At 42.5% G+C, this 15,143-nt stretch overlaps 3 protein-coding genes across 6 annotated transcripts; 2 read left to right on the top strand and 1 right to left on the bottom strand.

Moving 5' to 3' along the window:
- The first annotated feature begins 26 nt into the window (after positions 1-26).
- Positions 27-3,739, top strand: hnrnpaba (heterogeneous nuclear ribonucleoprotein A/Ba). 2 transcript variants are annotated; one of them, XM_086158446.1, is made up of 9 exons: positions 27-146; positions 670-894; positions 1,326-1,494; positions 1,611-1,769; positions 1,844-1,975; positions 2,064-2,154; positions 2,240-2,395; positions 2,500-2,585; positions 3,040-3,739. In XM_086158446.1, exons 2-8 carry the CDS (start codon positions 686-688, stop codon positions 2,568-2,570), a joined length of 987 nt encoding a protein of 328 aa, XP_086014572.1. In that variant the 5' UTR covers positions 27-146; positions 670-685; the 3' UTR covers positions 2,571-2,585; positions 3,040-3,739. The 2 variants fall into 2 exon arrangements, with proteins under 2 accessions (XP_086014572.1, XP_086014573.1); XM_086158447.1 differs by having other exon boundaries at positions 90-200.
- A 323-nt stretch (positions 3,740-4,062) lies between these two features.
- Positions 4,063-7,909, bottom strand: phykpl (5-phosphohydroxy-L-lysine phospho-lyase). 2 transcript variants are annotated; one of them, XM_086158444.1, is made up of 14 exons: positions 7,757-7,909; positions 7,532-7,650; positions 7,281-7,440; positions 7,125-7,199; positions 6,950-7,037; positions 6,754-6,870; positions 6,570-6,652; positions 6,269-6,494; positions 5,488-5,642; positions 4,864-4,953; positions 4,670-4,803; positions 4,523-4,567; positions 4,300-4,341; positions 4,063-4,219 (listed from the first exon to the last, which is right to left on the bottom strand). In XM_086158444.1, the coding sequence occupies exons 1-12, from the start codon at positions 7,813-7,815 to the stop codon at positions 4,524-4,526; spliced, it is 1,350 nt and encodes a 449-aa protein (XP_086014570.1). In that variant the 5' UTR covers positions 7,816-7,909; the 3' UTR covers positions 4,063-4,219; positions 4,300-4,341; position 4,523. The 2 variants fall into 2 exon arrangements, with proteins under 2 accessions (XP_086014570.1, XP_086014571.1); XM_086158445.1 differs by lacking the exon at positions 4,300-4,341.
- Positions 7,910-8,124: 215 nt separating this feature from the next.
- On the top strand, positions 8,125-14,978 carry LOC147228052 (protein FAM53C-like). Of its 2 annotated transcripts, none has more exons than XM_086158295.1 (5): positions 8,125-8,420; positions 10,057-10,301; positions 10,386-10,446; positions 10,516-11,336; positions 13,426-14,978. In XM_086158295.1, the coding sequence occupies exons 2-5, from the start codon at positions 10,218-10,220 to the stop codon at positions 13,666-13,668; spliced, it is 1,209 nt and encodes a 402-aa protein (XP_086014421.1). In that variant the 5' UTR covers positions 8,125-8,420; positions 10,057-10,217; the 3' UTR covers positions 13,669-14,978. The 2 variants fall into 2 exon arrangements, with proteins under 2 accessions (XP_086014421.1, XP_086014422.1); XM_086158296.1 differs by lacking the exon at positions 8,125-8,420 and adding an exon at positions 9,236-9,332.
- The last annotated feature ends 165 nt before the right edge of the window (positions 14,979-15,143 follow it).

The following is a 15,143-nucleotide window of genomic DNA, read 5'->3' as shown; positions in this document are numbered from 1 at the left end:
GAGTGACAGCAGCTCTCAACCAATCACGTTGCGCCTGCGCAGGAACGTACTCCTTTCAGCCGGCGATAGAAAACCAACCACGAGTTGCCGTCGTGTGGGAGAATCCATCTTAAAGAGAGCTCTCCGGCCGTGTGGTCAGCAAGCAGGTCTGCGCACTTTTTAATTTTTTTTTTGCATTGTTTCCTTTTCGCGGTAGTTGCGTAAGTACGCGAAAAAACCCACTGTAGTGTTTTTCTGTCTTCTCCTGTCGGTGTGTGGTTTTTTTAGCCGCCGAATTCCGCTGAAAGGCCGGGTTCCGGCGCGGCTAACGCGGCCTCCGCATTACGTAACAGCGAATTCGATTCTGTGGCGTCCACGGTCGGTGTAACGGCGCGGCGCAGACCGTTATTCTAATCTGTCAGCACCGGTAACGCCAACATATAATCGGATGTATATTTATATTGTTACACGAATGTGCGGGGTCGTCTTAAAGTCGCCCTGCTAGCTAAATCCACGGGTTTCCTCTGAATGTAGCGGACGCGACCCGGCCGGCCAAAATGGTGGGAATGCTCGTATTGCAGTTCGTGAACGTCTTTGCCGCCGCCGCAGAAGGGATTATATAACCGAGGATTTTGCCTAAAATACTTGTCCTCCCCTCCTCCCCACCCCGCGTATTTCCCGCGGGATTAGGTTAAATAGCGGGAAAATGTCTGAGACAGAGCAGCAGTGCATGGAAACGTCCGAAAATGGCCACGAAGTCGATGACTTTAATGGAGCCGGCCATGCCGACGAGAGCGACGGCGGCGCCTTGAATGACTGCGGAGGAGGCGCCGGGCCCGACGGCGACGAGAACTCCCAGAACGGCGCCACGGAGGGGGGCCAGATCGACGCCAGCAAGAGCGAGGAGGACGCTGGGTGAGTTTGACACGGAGCCTCTGAGCCCCGATCGGGAGGCTCTTTGTGGGTTTTCCGTGGTTCTTTGTTCGACCGGCCTTTGTTGGCGCCATGTGCAGAGCGGAGAGAGGGAGGGGGGGATGGGCGCTTAAGCAGGGGATCAAATCTTAGCATGCATCCGTGATGGCCTGCAACCCACCCTCCGGGAAATAAGTCTCCCCCTTCCTCCGGTTGCATCTTAAGAATCGAACGATGACTTCGATTAATGTGATGAAATGGCTGGAGCACGCTTGAGCTGCCTTCGCTGAGCGTGTGGATGCTCTGGAACAGTGTGTACGTTACACCCCCTTCTGCTCAAACCCCCCCCTCCCTTCGAGGCCATATATGAATTGAAGTAGCCCGTCTGTTCTGCACCGCTCACCATGCTCCCCCTTCCCTTCTCTTGTGTTCAGAAAAATGTTTGTCGGTGGTCTCAGCTGGGACACGAGCAAGAAGGATCTCAAAGATTACTTCTCTAAATTTGGCGAAGTGACAGACTGCACCATCAAGATGGACCAGCAGACGGGTCGGTCCAGGGGCTTTGGCTTCATTCTCTTCAAAGATCCATCCAGCGTGGACAAGGTGAGCATTAGATGCCTTGGGGAAGGCTGAGAAACTCTGAGGACCGCACGCTGGCAATTTTTCAATTCGCTCTGACATCCTCCTTGTTTTTTTTTTTTGTTTTTTTTTTTACTCAGGTCCTTGAGCAGAAGGAGCACAGGCTAGATGGACGGCAGATAGACCCCAAGAAGGCAATGGCCATGAAGAAAGACCCGGTGAAGAAAATCTTTGTGGGAGGCCTTAACCCTGACACTTCTAAGGAAGTCATTCAGGAATACTTTGGAGCATTTGGAGAGGTAAGTCTGGTTATCCTGTTTATTTGCAAAATTTCATAGCTCCCGCTTCAGTGGGTTTACTTTTATCGCCACAGATCGAGACTATAGAGCTTCCTCAAGATCCAAAGACAGACAAAAGGAGGGGGTTCGTATTTATCACGTATAAGGAGGAAGCACCCGTGAAGAAGGTCATGGAGAAAAAATATCACACTGTCGGCGGAAGCAAGGTAACAGGTTACGTTTCCTTTAAAAATCGTCTCGGCCCCGGTTTTGTTCCACCGCTATAACGTAACCTGCTGTACTCCCGTGTTGCAGTGTGAAATTAAAATAGCCCAGCCTAAGGAGGTTTACCAGCAGCAGCAGTATGGTGCCCGTGCATACAGTGGACGCGGTAGGGGCCGTGCAGGTAAGTGACTGTACGTCCCGAAGCGCACCGATCTAGGATTGGTCTTGTGGCAGAATGTTGACCAAGGCCATGTGTTTTATTATAGGTCAGGGCCAGAACTGGAATCAAGGCTACAACAACTACTGGAATCAAGGATATAACCAGAACTATGGCTATGGACAGCAAAACTATGGATATGGCGGCTATGGCAACTATGACTACTCTGCTGGTTATTACGGCTATGGGGGTGGCTATGATTACAGTAAGCGATAAGTGCCCCAAAGGAAAGAAAGAATGAGAAACTTATGTTCATGGTCCTCCAGTTTTGTACAGAGGAACTCAGTCCCTTTTTCTCTTGTCCTCCAGACCAGGGCAATACAAGCTATGGGAAAACTCCAAGACGTGGAGGCCACCAGAGTAGCTACAAGCCATACTGATCACACGTAGTGCAGGTATGCATTTTTGCACCATCCGTGGTAGTATGAATACTTAGCTTTAACCCTTGGTGCCTTCATGACCCACAGAGATTTCCACCTCCTCTAAATCCATCCATGCATTATTGTGGAATTAGGATAGATGGAATTCGGGGTTGGATCATTCAATGATGGCTTCATTCCACCTGTCATTTTAGGTGTATCTCTATGAATACTACTTGATCGATAATGGTTGAGTTGGTGGTACTAGGGAAAAAAGGACATGGGACCCTTTTTGCAAGGGTGCTAGGTGTAATAGGAAGCAGTGCCCACCCCCCACCCCCCCAACCACCATGCATACCCAAAAGAGAGTATGAAGTGTATCCATTCACTGAGCAGTCAGACCCATTCATGCATCTGTCTGTCTTTGTGTAACTGCATGCCATATTTGGTTTATTCACAGTAACTTTAAGAACCATGTTTTTCTCTTAAGGTCTAAAGTAAATAAGAAAAAGAGATCCATGGTCTGACCACAGCGAACATGGGCTCTGGCTTTTCCTTTGGAGTTGGCAGAAATTTGGACTCATGCTCCATTTGTACAGATCAAGTGAGGAACTGGGGAAGCAAATGTCACTTTTCCACTTTTTATTTTATATTGTTTTGTGTCCATTTACATTTCCAATGATGGAAGTGTTATTTTTACTGTACTTTTTGGTACCTTTTTGAATCTAATGTATTGTATGGTTGTATTTTTACATGTCTACTGGATTTACAGGCGAGCAGGAGCAAGAGCTTTTAAAGCTCACAAATAAAACATTGCTTTTTCTTTTGTTGTTTCTAGATCTTTAGTTATGTTATTCCGTGCTGAGTGTTGGATGCAAGATGCATGGCTTCAGATTTGGGGTGTGGCAAAACAAGGGATTTAAACTATTCAAAAGGTTCATCAGAAGTGTTTCAAGTTGATGTCTGCAGATGGCCTAGTAGATGAAGACAACCAGCATTTTTTTTTTTTATGCTTTTAAAGAGATTCTCCCTCCCCCCATCCTGTCTGCAATTTTAAGTGGCTTTACTAGTGTTACACACCTGAACGCAAGCCTGTTAATGTAAGAGGGTACTCCCTCTCTCACTGGAAACTCATTCCTCTAGTGTCTTGGGCAAATTGGTAGAAATAAACTTTTGGTTTATATTACAAATGGATCTTTTTGTTATTATTTGTAAAGTTAATGTTAAATGTTTTTTGTACTGTTAAATGGCTTGCTTGTTATGTGTTGAGTAATGTTAACATCTCTACGGATGCTCTTTGGGAAGCTGTTGGAGAGGGCTATCCCATCTACAGGATAACTGCGCAGTACTCCCTTAGATGTGAAACTGCGAATCTTGCACATTAATGTCAATATGCCCAGGTGTTTAACATTGTGGTCTGGTAAGTGCGAATCTCAAGAAGTGTCTGACAGTATTCCGATCTGCATTGAGTTTGGAACGGACGATCAAAGAAAAAAAATGGCTTCCGTTTGTGTCGACAGGAAGGAGAAGCATTTTAATTAACAAAATTCAATCATCGGTCGTATCCCAAAATGGTAAACCGGTGGAAAGAGCTGGCTTCCCACTTAGTGTTTTCCGCTCACAGATTGACTGGTTCCAGGCGACTGCATCTCTTCATGTTGGCACTGAACCTTTGGGGAGGGAAACGTTTTTAAAATGACAATTCCACTTCGGCTTTGCCTGGAACAATGCATAGTTTAAAAACTCCAACCTTAGTTTGGCGGTGAAGATCACAGGGCTCATTTGACTGACTCTGTTGTGGTGCGCAAGTGATCAGTGTGAAGTAAAACAGCATCATGTTTTGTCAAGTGCAAAATACTAATGTGATCAACTGGAACCTCAAGTGTAGATCATAATCTACCTCTGAACTTTATGAATGTGACCATCTGACAATGTCTGATGCAATTAAACATTTTTCTACAGGTTTAACAAACCTTAGATGTCTTCCTTTTGCAGTTTGAGGTCATTTGCTTCGATGTCTGGCAAATGAAATTTGAACGAGTTTCAATGAATGTGGTAAATGAAGAATTCTTCATTCCTATGAAACCCTGAAGGGACTCATGGTGGAACTGATACCTCACCTGTGAGAATACGGTCGATGCAGTGTGCTACCAGATCTGCGTTTTTGTTGTCGAAGCACATAGGAGGCTTAAACTTGACGACATTTTCCCAGGGGCCGTCTGTGCTGACACATATTTGATCCTCCTCTTTTAACCTGATGGAAGAGAATAAAAATTAAGGTATACAATAGTTACACAAAGCCTAAATGCCGTACCTCTTCACCAACTGTTGCGCCGCTTCCGTGGCTGGAGTCCTGTTCTCTCGATCTTTAACCAGCTCGATACCCACAAATAATCCGGCACCTCTGTCAAAATAGATGAACGTGCAGCCAATGAAATCACACATTGTGCTTCTATGCAAGGTTAACGAGTATAACGAAACTGCATTGCTTCATGTAACAAACTATTTGGCAAAGAAGTACATTTTATAATCGTATGCATTATGTGCCACATCTGATACATCTCCCTGTTTTTGAAGAGACTTGACATACCAAAAGCTTTTACAGTAGTAATGGGGAAAGTGAGAGAAGAAGTAATGACACCTAATAACTAGTATCTCCACTTCCTTGTACGAATAAGGACTTCATTGTGTTTCTGCAGAATTGAATGCATCCAGCCCATATTCCGTGTTTTCTTTTCTTGATCATGCATACAAACAAGTGAAGAATTCTTGCAAAACTAGAAAGAAATTACACACAATATGAATAGTGTTTGCTTAGTACTGTGGTTGACACAATGTCCACATTCAGAAAAGGGAGTATTGTCAGATTCTGAAGCTTTCCTCAAGAAATATATTTCAGAGACTGGGAGACTGGTTGCACCCCTGACAAAATTATTACCTCACATCACCAATGAGCTGGTGTTTCATTTTTAGCTGTGAGAACAAATCTTTCAGATGTGCCCCGACTCTGTCAGCGTTTCCTCTCAGGTCCTCTTTCGCGATCACGTCAAGGACTGCCAAGCCAATCGCACAGGACACCGGATTCCCTCCAAACTACGGAATCAAAGATGTAAAACGTTCATGTTGCTTTTAATATTCAGACACTGGCCTCAATGAACCTATCCTAGTTACATTGCCTTCTTAGGCCAATGGATTTATGTCAGAGAAACTGAAATACATTTTTTATGGGGATAAAACTGAAAATTTAATGGCAACACTTAATTGTTGAGTGGCTTTTGGGAATGGCAATTTCAGTTTGACAAGTTTTCTTCAGTAGACTCCCAAGATACATACATTTCCTCACCAGTAAAAAACGTTGTTGATCAATGATATTAAAGTAATACTAGTCAAACTTAAGATTTGGCTACTTTCATATTCACAATTCATATTTGCCGCATGCATTTCTTGTAGCCATTGATGACAACACTTTTTTCCTAATGAATTGTCATTTCTACTCTAACGTCGGTGACATGATAATGAATGAGCGGAATTATCGATTGAAAAAATAAATAATCAAGTCCAATCCATTTGCGATACCTTGATTTCATTTTGACTTAATTATTCCCCTTTGTGAAGGCTCATTTCCCCAAATTCCCTGTTATGATTCCTTTTTGATGGAGTTTTTCATTCGGAATGAACTTCCAAAAACCTCCATTGTGCACAATTGAAGTCATAATTACTGTGTTGAAATATTCCACTCCATTCCCTGTGAAGGCTCCCGCTATCTCAGCTGTAGTGGCCACACATGCGATGGGATGTCCATTGCCCATTGGTTTCCCCATAGTCACAATGTCAGGACAAAAGTCAGCGCCTTGCATCTGAAAAGCCCAGAAATGACTCCCAACTCGTCCGAAACCTGTCTGCACCTCGTCCGCCACAAACACGCCGCCAGCTGAACGCACGTATCTGTTCATGGAAAGAGAGATGCCCCAAGTCACTTTGTACATGTAGAAACACTTAAACAAAAGAGTCACTACTCACGCTGCAACTTTAGGCGAGTATCCTTTTGGCAAGATGATTTGTCCTCCAACACTCGGCAACGATTCGGCAAAGAAGGCCGATATCTATCAGGGAAAGAAATGGTAAAAGCATTGCGCAATCTCCTGGGAGTTTTTCAAGTGATGAGTGCTAATTAAAATACAACTGCTTTGCACACAAAGTATACCTTACGACCTTTGGCGTGCACCTCGTCTATTAAGTCTTTCACAGTCTCAGCGTAAGCTTGGCTGGGATCTGGGTGGTTTTCTCTGTATATACCTCTGTAGGTGTCTGGTAAAGGCGCCTAGGAGGACGAGACCTTGTTTCAGACACCCGTCTGCTGTTGTTCAGCAGTCTGTCCAATCATGGTTAAATGTACACACCACGTGAACCCATTCTTTTTGTCCCCCCAGCTTCCGAAACTTGTAAGGACTAATGTCGATCAGAGACTTAAGATGCCCGTGGTATGCACTAGTAGCAACGGAGAATTGGAATTCAGTTGACAGACGAGTGAATTGTTGGTAGGGGGAATGTGTTGCACTGGAAAGGTAATCTCACTGGTCGAGCACAATGACATCCTCATGTTGGCTGTACTGCTGGGCCAAGCGCAGTGCCAGATCATTGGCCTCTGACCTGTTCGATTAGATAACGGATCATTGCGAGATATCTCGGGAGTGAGAGGCCCAGGACAGATCGTGAGATGATAAAACTCACCCGGAATTAACGAAGTAGAAGACGGACAATTTTTCCGGTAGTGTGGCAGCCAAACGGTCTGCATACAGGACAATGTTGTCGTGCAAAAAACGTGCATTTGTGTTCAGGAGGTCCATCTGCTCCGCTGCAGCCTTCGTGATAGCGGGATGACAGTGACCCACTGCAAGAGGAAGTGATCCGCGTGTTTATGCAGGCAGGAAGAAATTGAATTGTTCCAACGTTCAACAATGAGGACTTTACGAAAGTTTTACCATGATGAACATTACTGATGCAATCCAGGTACCGCATGCCGTTCTCATCGAATAAATACTGCCCCCGTGCTCTTGTGATTTTCACAGGATCGTCGGAATAAAACAGCCTGCACGATTGCCTGGAATCATGAGTTAGTTACTGTTGCAAGTTACGTCTTCATGACAGGAAGTTACAATAAATATGTACTAAAAACTCAATAATAGCTGTCTTCTCATTATATTTACCCGATCAGTCTCTTCCTCATCGCGAGAGTGTCTTCTTTCTTGAGTTTTTCAAAGGCCATCTCTTGAGGTTTTCCTGAAATGTGACTTTTGAATAGGGACAGCAGAACGTACACAGTATTCCACGATTTACCGACGGGACATGTCGGCGGAGCTTTCTGGAGTTTATTTGTATGAACTGCGCATGCGTGAGTGATCCACCGGCTGACGTTTGCGAGTCTTGGTTTTAAAAAAAAAGTCTTCTTGGCTTTGAAAGTCTTACAATTATATGTAAGTGGGCTATAAAAATGTAAACCGAAGTATGAGCATCAATCATATTTTCAGATAAAGTTATTTAAATACATCAATACATAAATCTTGTGTTACGCTGTTGCTTTATGGAGATGCGTCGAATTGCGGGACCAGCAAAGATCGGAAACGTGCGCAATAAATATATAATAAACGGCTACGAGCACAAGATTCAACCGTGTTTAAAGGAGATGCGTTTTTCATATGCAAAACTATAAATGTTGAAATAATTTCAGCGTGTTTTGCATTTTTAAAATTAAAACAGCGTATCCGAGTCTCCACAATAGTGGTATCGTCCGTCGGCTATATATACTCCTCTGAACGCCTGTCGGTTGTGCCGTTTGTGTCGCCTCGGTTGCCAAGGAACCATTGAAAGCAGGTAATACATCAAGGCAGCCTTAGCAGGCTAGCTAACGAGACAACTGATTCGGAGACACATCAGCAGCCCAGCCGTGTTACTCATTCAAGCCGTTTTCATTCTCTGCCGAATCATTGCTTCAACAATGCGCAGTGACAAGCTCTTAACATGTAGCTAATGGACCAAGGAACAAAATTTACGCCATCCTGAAAGGCACTTGTTATCCCACTGGTCAACTAAAACGCGAATAAGTTGGAGTTCCTTGGGCTGCGTCATGTTCCTTAGCTAGCTAACAATATACTTTCCTCACAAGCTAATATCTGTGTCTAATAAATCCCGGGTTTTAAGTGATTAGCACTTGCTAACGTTGTCTGTGAACGATGTGAAATTGTTTTATGATTGAAACCAAATTATTCACACTATTTATCTCATCCATTGGGTCCGATGGTGATTGTAACTGTCAAACTACAAGTTTGCAAAAGTCAGATCTACTTAATGAACTACGAGTAGTAATTGGCGTATATTGTGTTTGCTTCGCCAATATGTAAAAACTATTTGAGGAGGTTTGCTTATTTATTTATTTTACTGTAACGCCAAACTTACCAGGCCACATTGAAACGAGTTCAAACTATCAACCGAATGCATGGCTGGCTGTCCTTATTTCCAAATAAATATTGTAAATTTGACGAAACGGCACTTATTCCACCGGTCGCTTCTACTACGGGTCCTAGTAGCGTTCAAGCCTTTACTTTTGTGCCGGTAGTGTGGCTTGCACTCCGGCATGTGGAATTAGGCTAGCAATGTAGCACCATGTTTCTTTCCATGGCAGGAGGGCCCTAGAGAACACGTCCGACTGAGTGGAAATGGTTTTAACCAGGGCTGAGAAACATTATATACCATATTAATGTTGTTGACACAATAAGAAAGATAAAGGTAAGGTAAATTTCGGGTACTCCTGACTGTTAGACCCATGCCAAACAAGCATGTTCCCTTTTCTTGAACTTAATAGATTACATATTACTTAAGTTTCAGTTTCAAATTAAAAATAAGAATACTCTTAGTAACACCGTTATGGAACTGTGCAGATATATCCTTTATCTTGTATGAGCCACTACATGTTTTTCTTTTTCCTCATCTGCTTGTTGATTCAGGAACCATCCAATTTTTACATAAGGTGATGAAGGAAACAGGTGAACGTTTGCAAATGAAATTAATGTACATGTTGCCTTTCTTGACACGATGAAGCATTTATTCCCCATTTGTTTCACTTTCTCCTCTGTCCTGTAGAATTTTAACAGTGAAAATGCTATAATTTTCCCAAGTGGACCGTTATGATTGTCCCAAACATTTCAAGTTGGAAATAATGTTTATGATTTGTAATGCATTGCATCCATCCTACCAGTGATAACCATGTTCACAATAAATCGTGTTTCAGTTTTAGGGGTTTTCTTTGTTTAAAGGTTTATTTCCTCGCTTCTACAAGTGTGAACTGCTTGTGCCCTGGAGACATTAGCCTGGGTCTGATTGAACATGTTAGTGATAGTTTTTCATGTCTTGTTTACAATTATTTTTCAAGCCAGACAACTGTTTTGTGAAGTACTTTTACCAGATACCAGATTAGGTTATTCATTGACTTTTTTTTCATCCGTTCCTTTAGATGGTATTAAGATAATGGCAGCATGAAAGCGTGGTTCAGAGTGCCCTGTTGCAGTATGGCGATATCATGCTGCAAGCCATGCCAGGACTCTGACAAATTTCATTACCCCGGCCCTCAGTAAATCTCATCTCCACGTCTGCCCCTGGACCAAAGCTGCAGTTATGGTGACACTTATCACTGAGCAACTTCGTAAGCAGAGTTTGGATGAGCCTTATCGTAACGCTTTCTCTTTTGATGTGAATGTGGTGAGTAATAAATCATTTTATAACCACTCCCCCTCGTTCTCAAAATTATTGCTATTCACATTTCTATAATTTCATTCCTTCAAGACATTACCGGTTGTGGGCTCTAGTCCTACTGTTTCATGGAGTTTGTGCAGATCAGCACCAGGTAAGGTCATAGAATTCAAGAAAGTCATTTGTCTTCTGTAAGAATCTCATCTGTATCTTTGATTTTCAGAGACTACCTTTCCGGCAAAACCATCACGCAAAGCTGACCCTCAGGGTACTTCCCCTGGAAGAGACTCCGTCTGGCCAGCTTGCAATGCTGTAGAACCACACCATGTGCAAGAGGGTTCTATCCCAGAAAAACATTTACAAAGCTCCCCACCTCCACCTCCTTCGAAACGCCACTGTCGCTCCCTTTCTGTTCCGGAGGACCTTTCTCGGTGTAGTTCCACTTGGCATCCTAGTGTGACCAAGATTTGGACCCCAGTAAAACATGGTTGCCAAAGTGAAGGAACATCTTCTTTGTGCTCTGGGGCTAGCTCTTTGCCATATTGTGGCCCCAGCTCATCCTTTAACTCTTCTGCCTTGCATTCCTCTTCTAGTCCCACTTTCTTTAGTCTAGCACTGTCCACTGACTCCCCACTTCCCTGGAGCTTCCCATCGGATCCTTGTGACAAACTGAAAGGGCCCTGCCCTGCATCCCCCACCACTGTTTCCTCCTGCTCCTCATCACCAGTACCCTTGATTTCTCACTCAACAATGCATCGCAGATTTTCTCTGTCTCCTTTGCACATTCTAGACAGCTCTCGGGTGTTACAGCACTCCTATGCCCCTGCTCCCTATCGCTGTTCTGGCACTGAGCACCCGGCCCTGTCGCCGTCTCCCATATCTGTTTGCAGTACACCATCTTCCTCTAGATGTGACCTACACTTGGCTTTGCCAAGGTGCCATTCACAGCCTTGTGACATGCGCAAACCTCATTTGAAGAGGCGCCATGACTCAGATGTTCCTCCTGGTCCAAGGCCAGGCCTTGACTTCAGCAAGATGACACAGGTGAGAAAATGAACCAAGAACTGTAAAACCAACCTTTTTGCAGAGATAATATTCTTATTATTTATTCCAATTGCTATGAAGTGTGAAAACTATGGAAAAAGGAGAATTTGAATGCACCACACAGCTGTTGTGCCAGTTCAGCTCACACTTTGTACTGGTCCAGTTGCATTTACAATAGGGCTAACTCAGCAAACAAGTCCAATATTAACAGTCTTGCCCATTTGCTTTGTATTCTGTCTGTACCAAAGTCTGCTGCCCATAACATTATTAGGGATACTTGGAAATTATTTGGAGTCAGAGGAGGCCGACAATCTGGAACCTCTGTTCACCACTAAATGCAAAGCCTTCTGAGATTAAGATACGATCAGGTTGCTTCTTGTCTCCAACCTCACTGTTCTAATTTCAGTCTTGAATTAAATCAAGACATGCTTTATTTTATCTTCCGGGGAAGATCATGAATTTATTTACGTCAACTTGATTTCTTGAAATATATCAGCTCCTAATCCATCACCACTGTGAAGGAAAGCTATTCATTTTGCATCTTTTTGGCAAATCTGAGTAGAGCAGGGGCCTCAAACTCGTGGGCCAATTGCGGCCAATGGGACAATAGTTTGTTGTCCCTGCCTTAACATAAACAGTTAAATGTTAGTGCAGTCCACTAGTTTGATATGTACAGCACTTTACCCTGTAAAGTGCCATACCTTAAGTGCCTTCACAGTGTAAAGTGCCAGGGGGCAACAAACTATCGTCCCGTGGGCCACAATTGGCCCGCGGTTTGAGACTCCTAGAGTAGAGGAAACAGTGGTGTATCTTACCTGAATACACCTTTACACATCAGTTAGTATCACCCCATCGATAAACACCAATGACCCAGTTAGTTGGCAGCCATACCTGGCGATATACTTTGTCATTGTTCATACCACATTGGGTGAAGTACTTTGGATCATGAGCTTTCCTTTCTATTAACATACATATCTCCTACCCTCAAGAGGCCATCAAGAGCTTAATTTTTTTTGTCAAGCTACAGTATAATGAGGGTGAAGTCAAATGAGATTTTCCTCAATGTAGACTTCTATAAAGTTACAGTTTTCTTCTTCCAGAGTACTCCTCAGAATACTTTATTGATCCCAAGGGGGAAATTGCTTTTTGTTGGAAGCAGTTCATGCTACAGAGTCAAGTGGGGAAGAATCAAAATAGAACTCTATATAAAAATGAAAATTAAAATAGTGAATAATAAAAAGAACAGAAAATATCAATGGGAATAAATATAGTTAAAGGTGTGTTTAAAAAAAAAAAACAACAACATAGAAATATATGTAAAGTATTTAAATGTGTAGTTAGTCAGTCAGTGTCTGAGATTTCAAGTGTCTTCTTTGAGGAAAGAACATCTGTAATCATCCACCTTTCCTCTGGGGCTCCTTGCCTACATGAGTAGAAGAATATTTAAGAATAAAACAAATTATGGATTTAGCCATTCATAATTTAAAGATCATCCCTGTGAGTGACTTAACTTCCAATTCTTTGTCCATCAAGTTAGTTGTAGTCAGCAGTTTTAAGGTCCAACAACCTTTTAAAGTTGCATGTTCCTCATTTTTCAAATGAGTTTTTGACTAAATGAAAATGATGGACTTTTTTTTTTTTTTTTTTTTAAATGAGATATAACGATCAAAATATTTTTCTTAAAAACCCAGTATTCTAGGTAAAGGTCTGCCATTCAATCATCACATCTTAGTTACCTCATTTTACATTAACTGGGTCAGTGTACCGCGCAAAATGTTTTTTTTTTTTTTTCAAGTCTTTGTGTGTGTGTGTGTGTGTGTGTGTGTGTGTTTAATAAGTAATAGTTTCTAGTGATACATTGATCGGTTTTATACCGGAAGAGACAATTTTCAAGAAAACCAATCCTGACCTAATAGTCTCAATAAAACTAGTTATGTCATGCAACCCCATTATAAACACAGATAACACAGAGGTTGTGCCATGTTGCAGCATGTTGGAGTGAAGAAAACTGTTAAGCATCTTGAAATAAAGTGGATTTCCTCAACCTTTTCGTCAGCGGATTCATATGTTGTTTCTGTTTCCAATTTAGAGTGGTAATGGGGAGACCTTGATGTGCGATACAGGTGCCTACGTACTTACAGAAGACTTACAGGCAAAGCAGCATTCAGCTGTTTCACCTGTGGATCTTCTGGGACGCGCCAGCATCAGACCGCTCAGTGAGAGTGATGAGGAAGGAGGAGACAGGATAAATTGGACTGGGACAGATAAAGGACAACATATTTTTGAAAGGGAATGTCCAGAATTGGACTTAAACCTGATCGAAGAGAACTGACTGCTCTAGTGCCCAGTGTGAACATAGCCTTCACAACAATGTTAAGCACAATTGCAGGCTTTGTGCCCTCTGGTCAGTTCTGACCAAGATCCTGCAAGATCCTAAGGTCTTTGTTTAAAGTTCTTCTAAAGAACAAAGCAATTTGGAACTATAATCAATTGACATTGCTCTCTTTTATGATTCATGGTTCTCTGTCAGTGTTTCAGTGTTCCCTTGCCAATCCATTCAGCACTCATGTACACGAACAACACGCTGAGCAAGTTTCATTGCACATTTGATGATCATTTCCCATCGTTCCCAGTTTGTATCAGTCTTAATCACTGTTCCGCATCGAAAAAGCATCAAGCACTGCACTGTTTGTAAACAGTTACTGATCACTCTTGAGTGTAATGTTAAAGCTATTAGTTTGACAGTAAACAAACAAGCACACTACAGTGTCTTAATAGACACTGGTGGACGCATTTTTCTATGCGAGCCTCTTACTTTGCACACGATTGTCATAATAATTCTATATGGGTAACTTCGAATTTTATGTAAATGCTGGCTTCATTTGAAACATTCCAGGATTAATCTGTAAAGTACCCCCCCCCCCCCTTTTTTTTTTTTTTTTTTTAGACATTTAATTTTAGTGCTCCTGTTTGGTTGGTCTTACCTTCTCCTTGAGAAATTACAGTATGGGGATGCTTTCTTCAGATCTGGGTGTGTGCACATGTCCTTCCACCCCCAGAATATCCTCTAGCTTTTCCTGGGAGTCTTTTCCCGTGCATTATGGGATGTATTATACCCCCCACCACATTTTGTCGTTTTGGGCTTTTATAACAGTCAGTATATGTAAACCTCAGATAGCTCCTTTATGCTATAAGGAGCGACGACTAATTTGAAGAAGGATAAACCCAGACTCCCGAAAATAATTTGATTTGTATTGTGAAGGTTTCTCGGTGGATTTCTCATTGACACAAGTTTATAAAAAATAGCGGTGATCATGCTGTATACGGACAATGCCTTAAACATGAGATATCGAATTCTCGGTGCTCTCGTCTTCCCAGACGTACATTTAAATATCAATCATCGCTGGTTCACATAGTTTTGAATGGGTAATAGTCAATTTGATAACATTTCTGCAATTGCTAGTCCATTACACCAGGCACTTTGGAGGGGGACTGTGCAGTGGCTGCAGTCCATTCACATGTTTAACCACGATGATAAAGGGTGAGAGATGCATATGATTTGGTGGCCTTTCAGAAATTATTTTTCATGTCTTTCCGATGGATATATTCCATTTGCACAGTTTGTGTACAAATAAATATTTATTAGAGTTTTTTTTCCAACAAGTGACTCCTCATTCAAAACTAGTTTCTGTTGAAAATGAAAGATGAAATCGGGCCAATATGTAGGATTTGTGTGACACCTAGTGTCGGATTTTAGCTGATCGAGGTTGCATTTGGATTAACTTTATTGCTGAATGACCCTTTTTA

The sequence above is a fragment of the Fistularia commersonii genome, chromosome 13, assembly GCF_037954325.1.
Source record: "Fistularia commersonii isolate RoL2024-O1a breed Wild chromosome 13, RoL_Fcom_v1.0, whole genome shotgun sequence".
NCBI lineage: Eukaryota > Metazoa > Chordata > Actinopteri > Syngnathiformes > Fistulariidae > Fistularia > Fistularia commersonii.
Note: the sequence above shows the minus strand (reverse complement) of the source record. Positions and strands in the feature narration are given on the sequence as shown.

Excerpts from the sequence above, each read along its gene's own strand:
- hnrnpaba (XM_086158446.1), top strand. The coding sequence starts at position 686 with ATGTCTGAGACAGAGCAGCAGTGCATGGAAACGTCCGAAAATGGCCAC. Across the intron at positions 2,155-2,239 it reads ACGCGGTAGGGGCCGTGCAG|GTCAGGGCCAGAACTGGAAT; the intron begins GTAAGTGACTGT and ends GTTTTATTATAG. Across the intron at positions 2,396-2,499 it reads TGGGGGTGGCTATGATTACA|ACCAGGGCAATACAAGCTAT; the intron begins GTAAGCGATAAG and ends CTTGTCCTCCAG.
- phykpl (XM_086158444.1), bottom strand. The coding sequence starts at position 7,815 with ATGGCCTTTGAAAAACTCAAGAAAGAAGACACTCTCGCGATGAGGAAG. Across the intron at positions 6,871-6,949 it reads AAAAAGAATGGGTTCACGTG|GCGCCTTTACCAGACACCTA; the intron begins GTGTGTACATTT and ends TCGTCCTCCTAG. Across the intron at positions 6,653-6,753 it reads TGCACGCCAAAGGTCGTAAG|ATATCGGCCTTCTTTGCCGA; the intron begins GTATACTTTGTG and ends TTTCCCTGATAG.
- LOC147228052 (XM_086158295.1), top strand. The coding sequence starts at position 10,218 with ATGGTGACACTTATCACTGAGCAACTTCGTAAGCAGAGTTTGGATGAG. Across the intron at positions 10,302-10,385 it reads TCTCTTTTGATGTGAATGTG|ACATTACCGGTTGTGGGCTC; the intron begins GTGAGTAATAAA and ends CATTCCTTCAAG. Across the intron at positions 11,337-13,425 it reads ACTTCAGCAAGATGACACAG|AGTGGTAATGGGGAGACCTT; the intron begins GTGAGAAAATGA and ends TTTCCAATTTAG.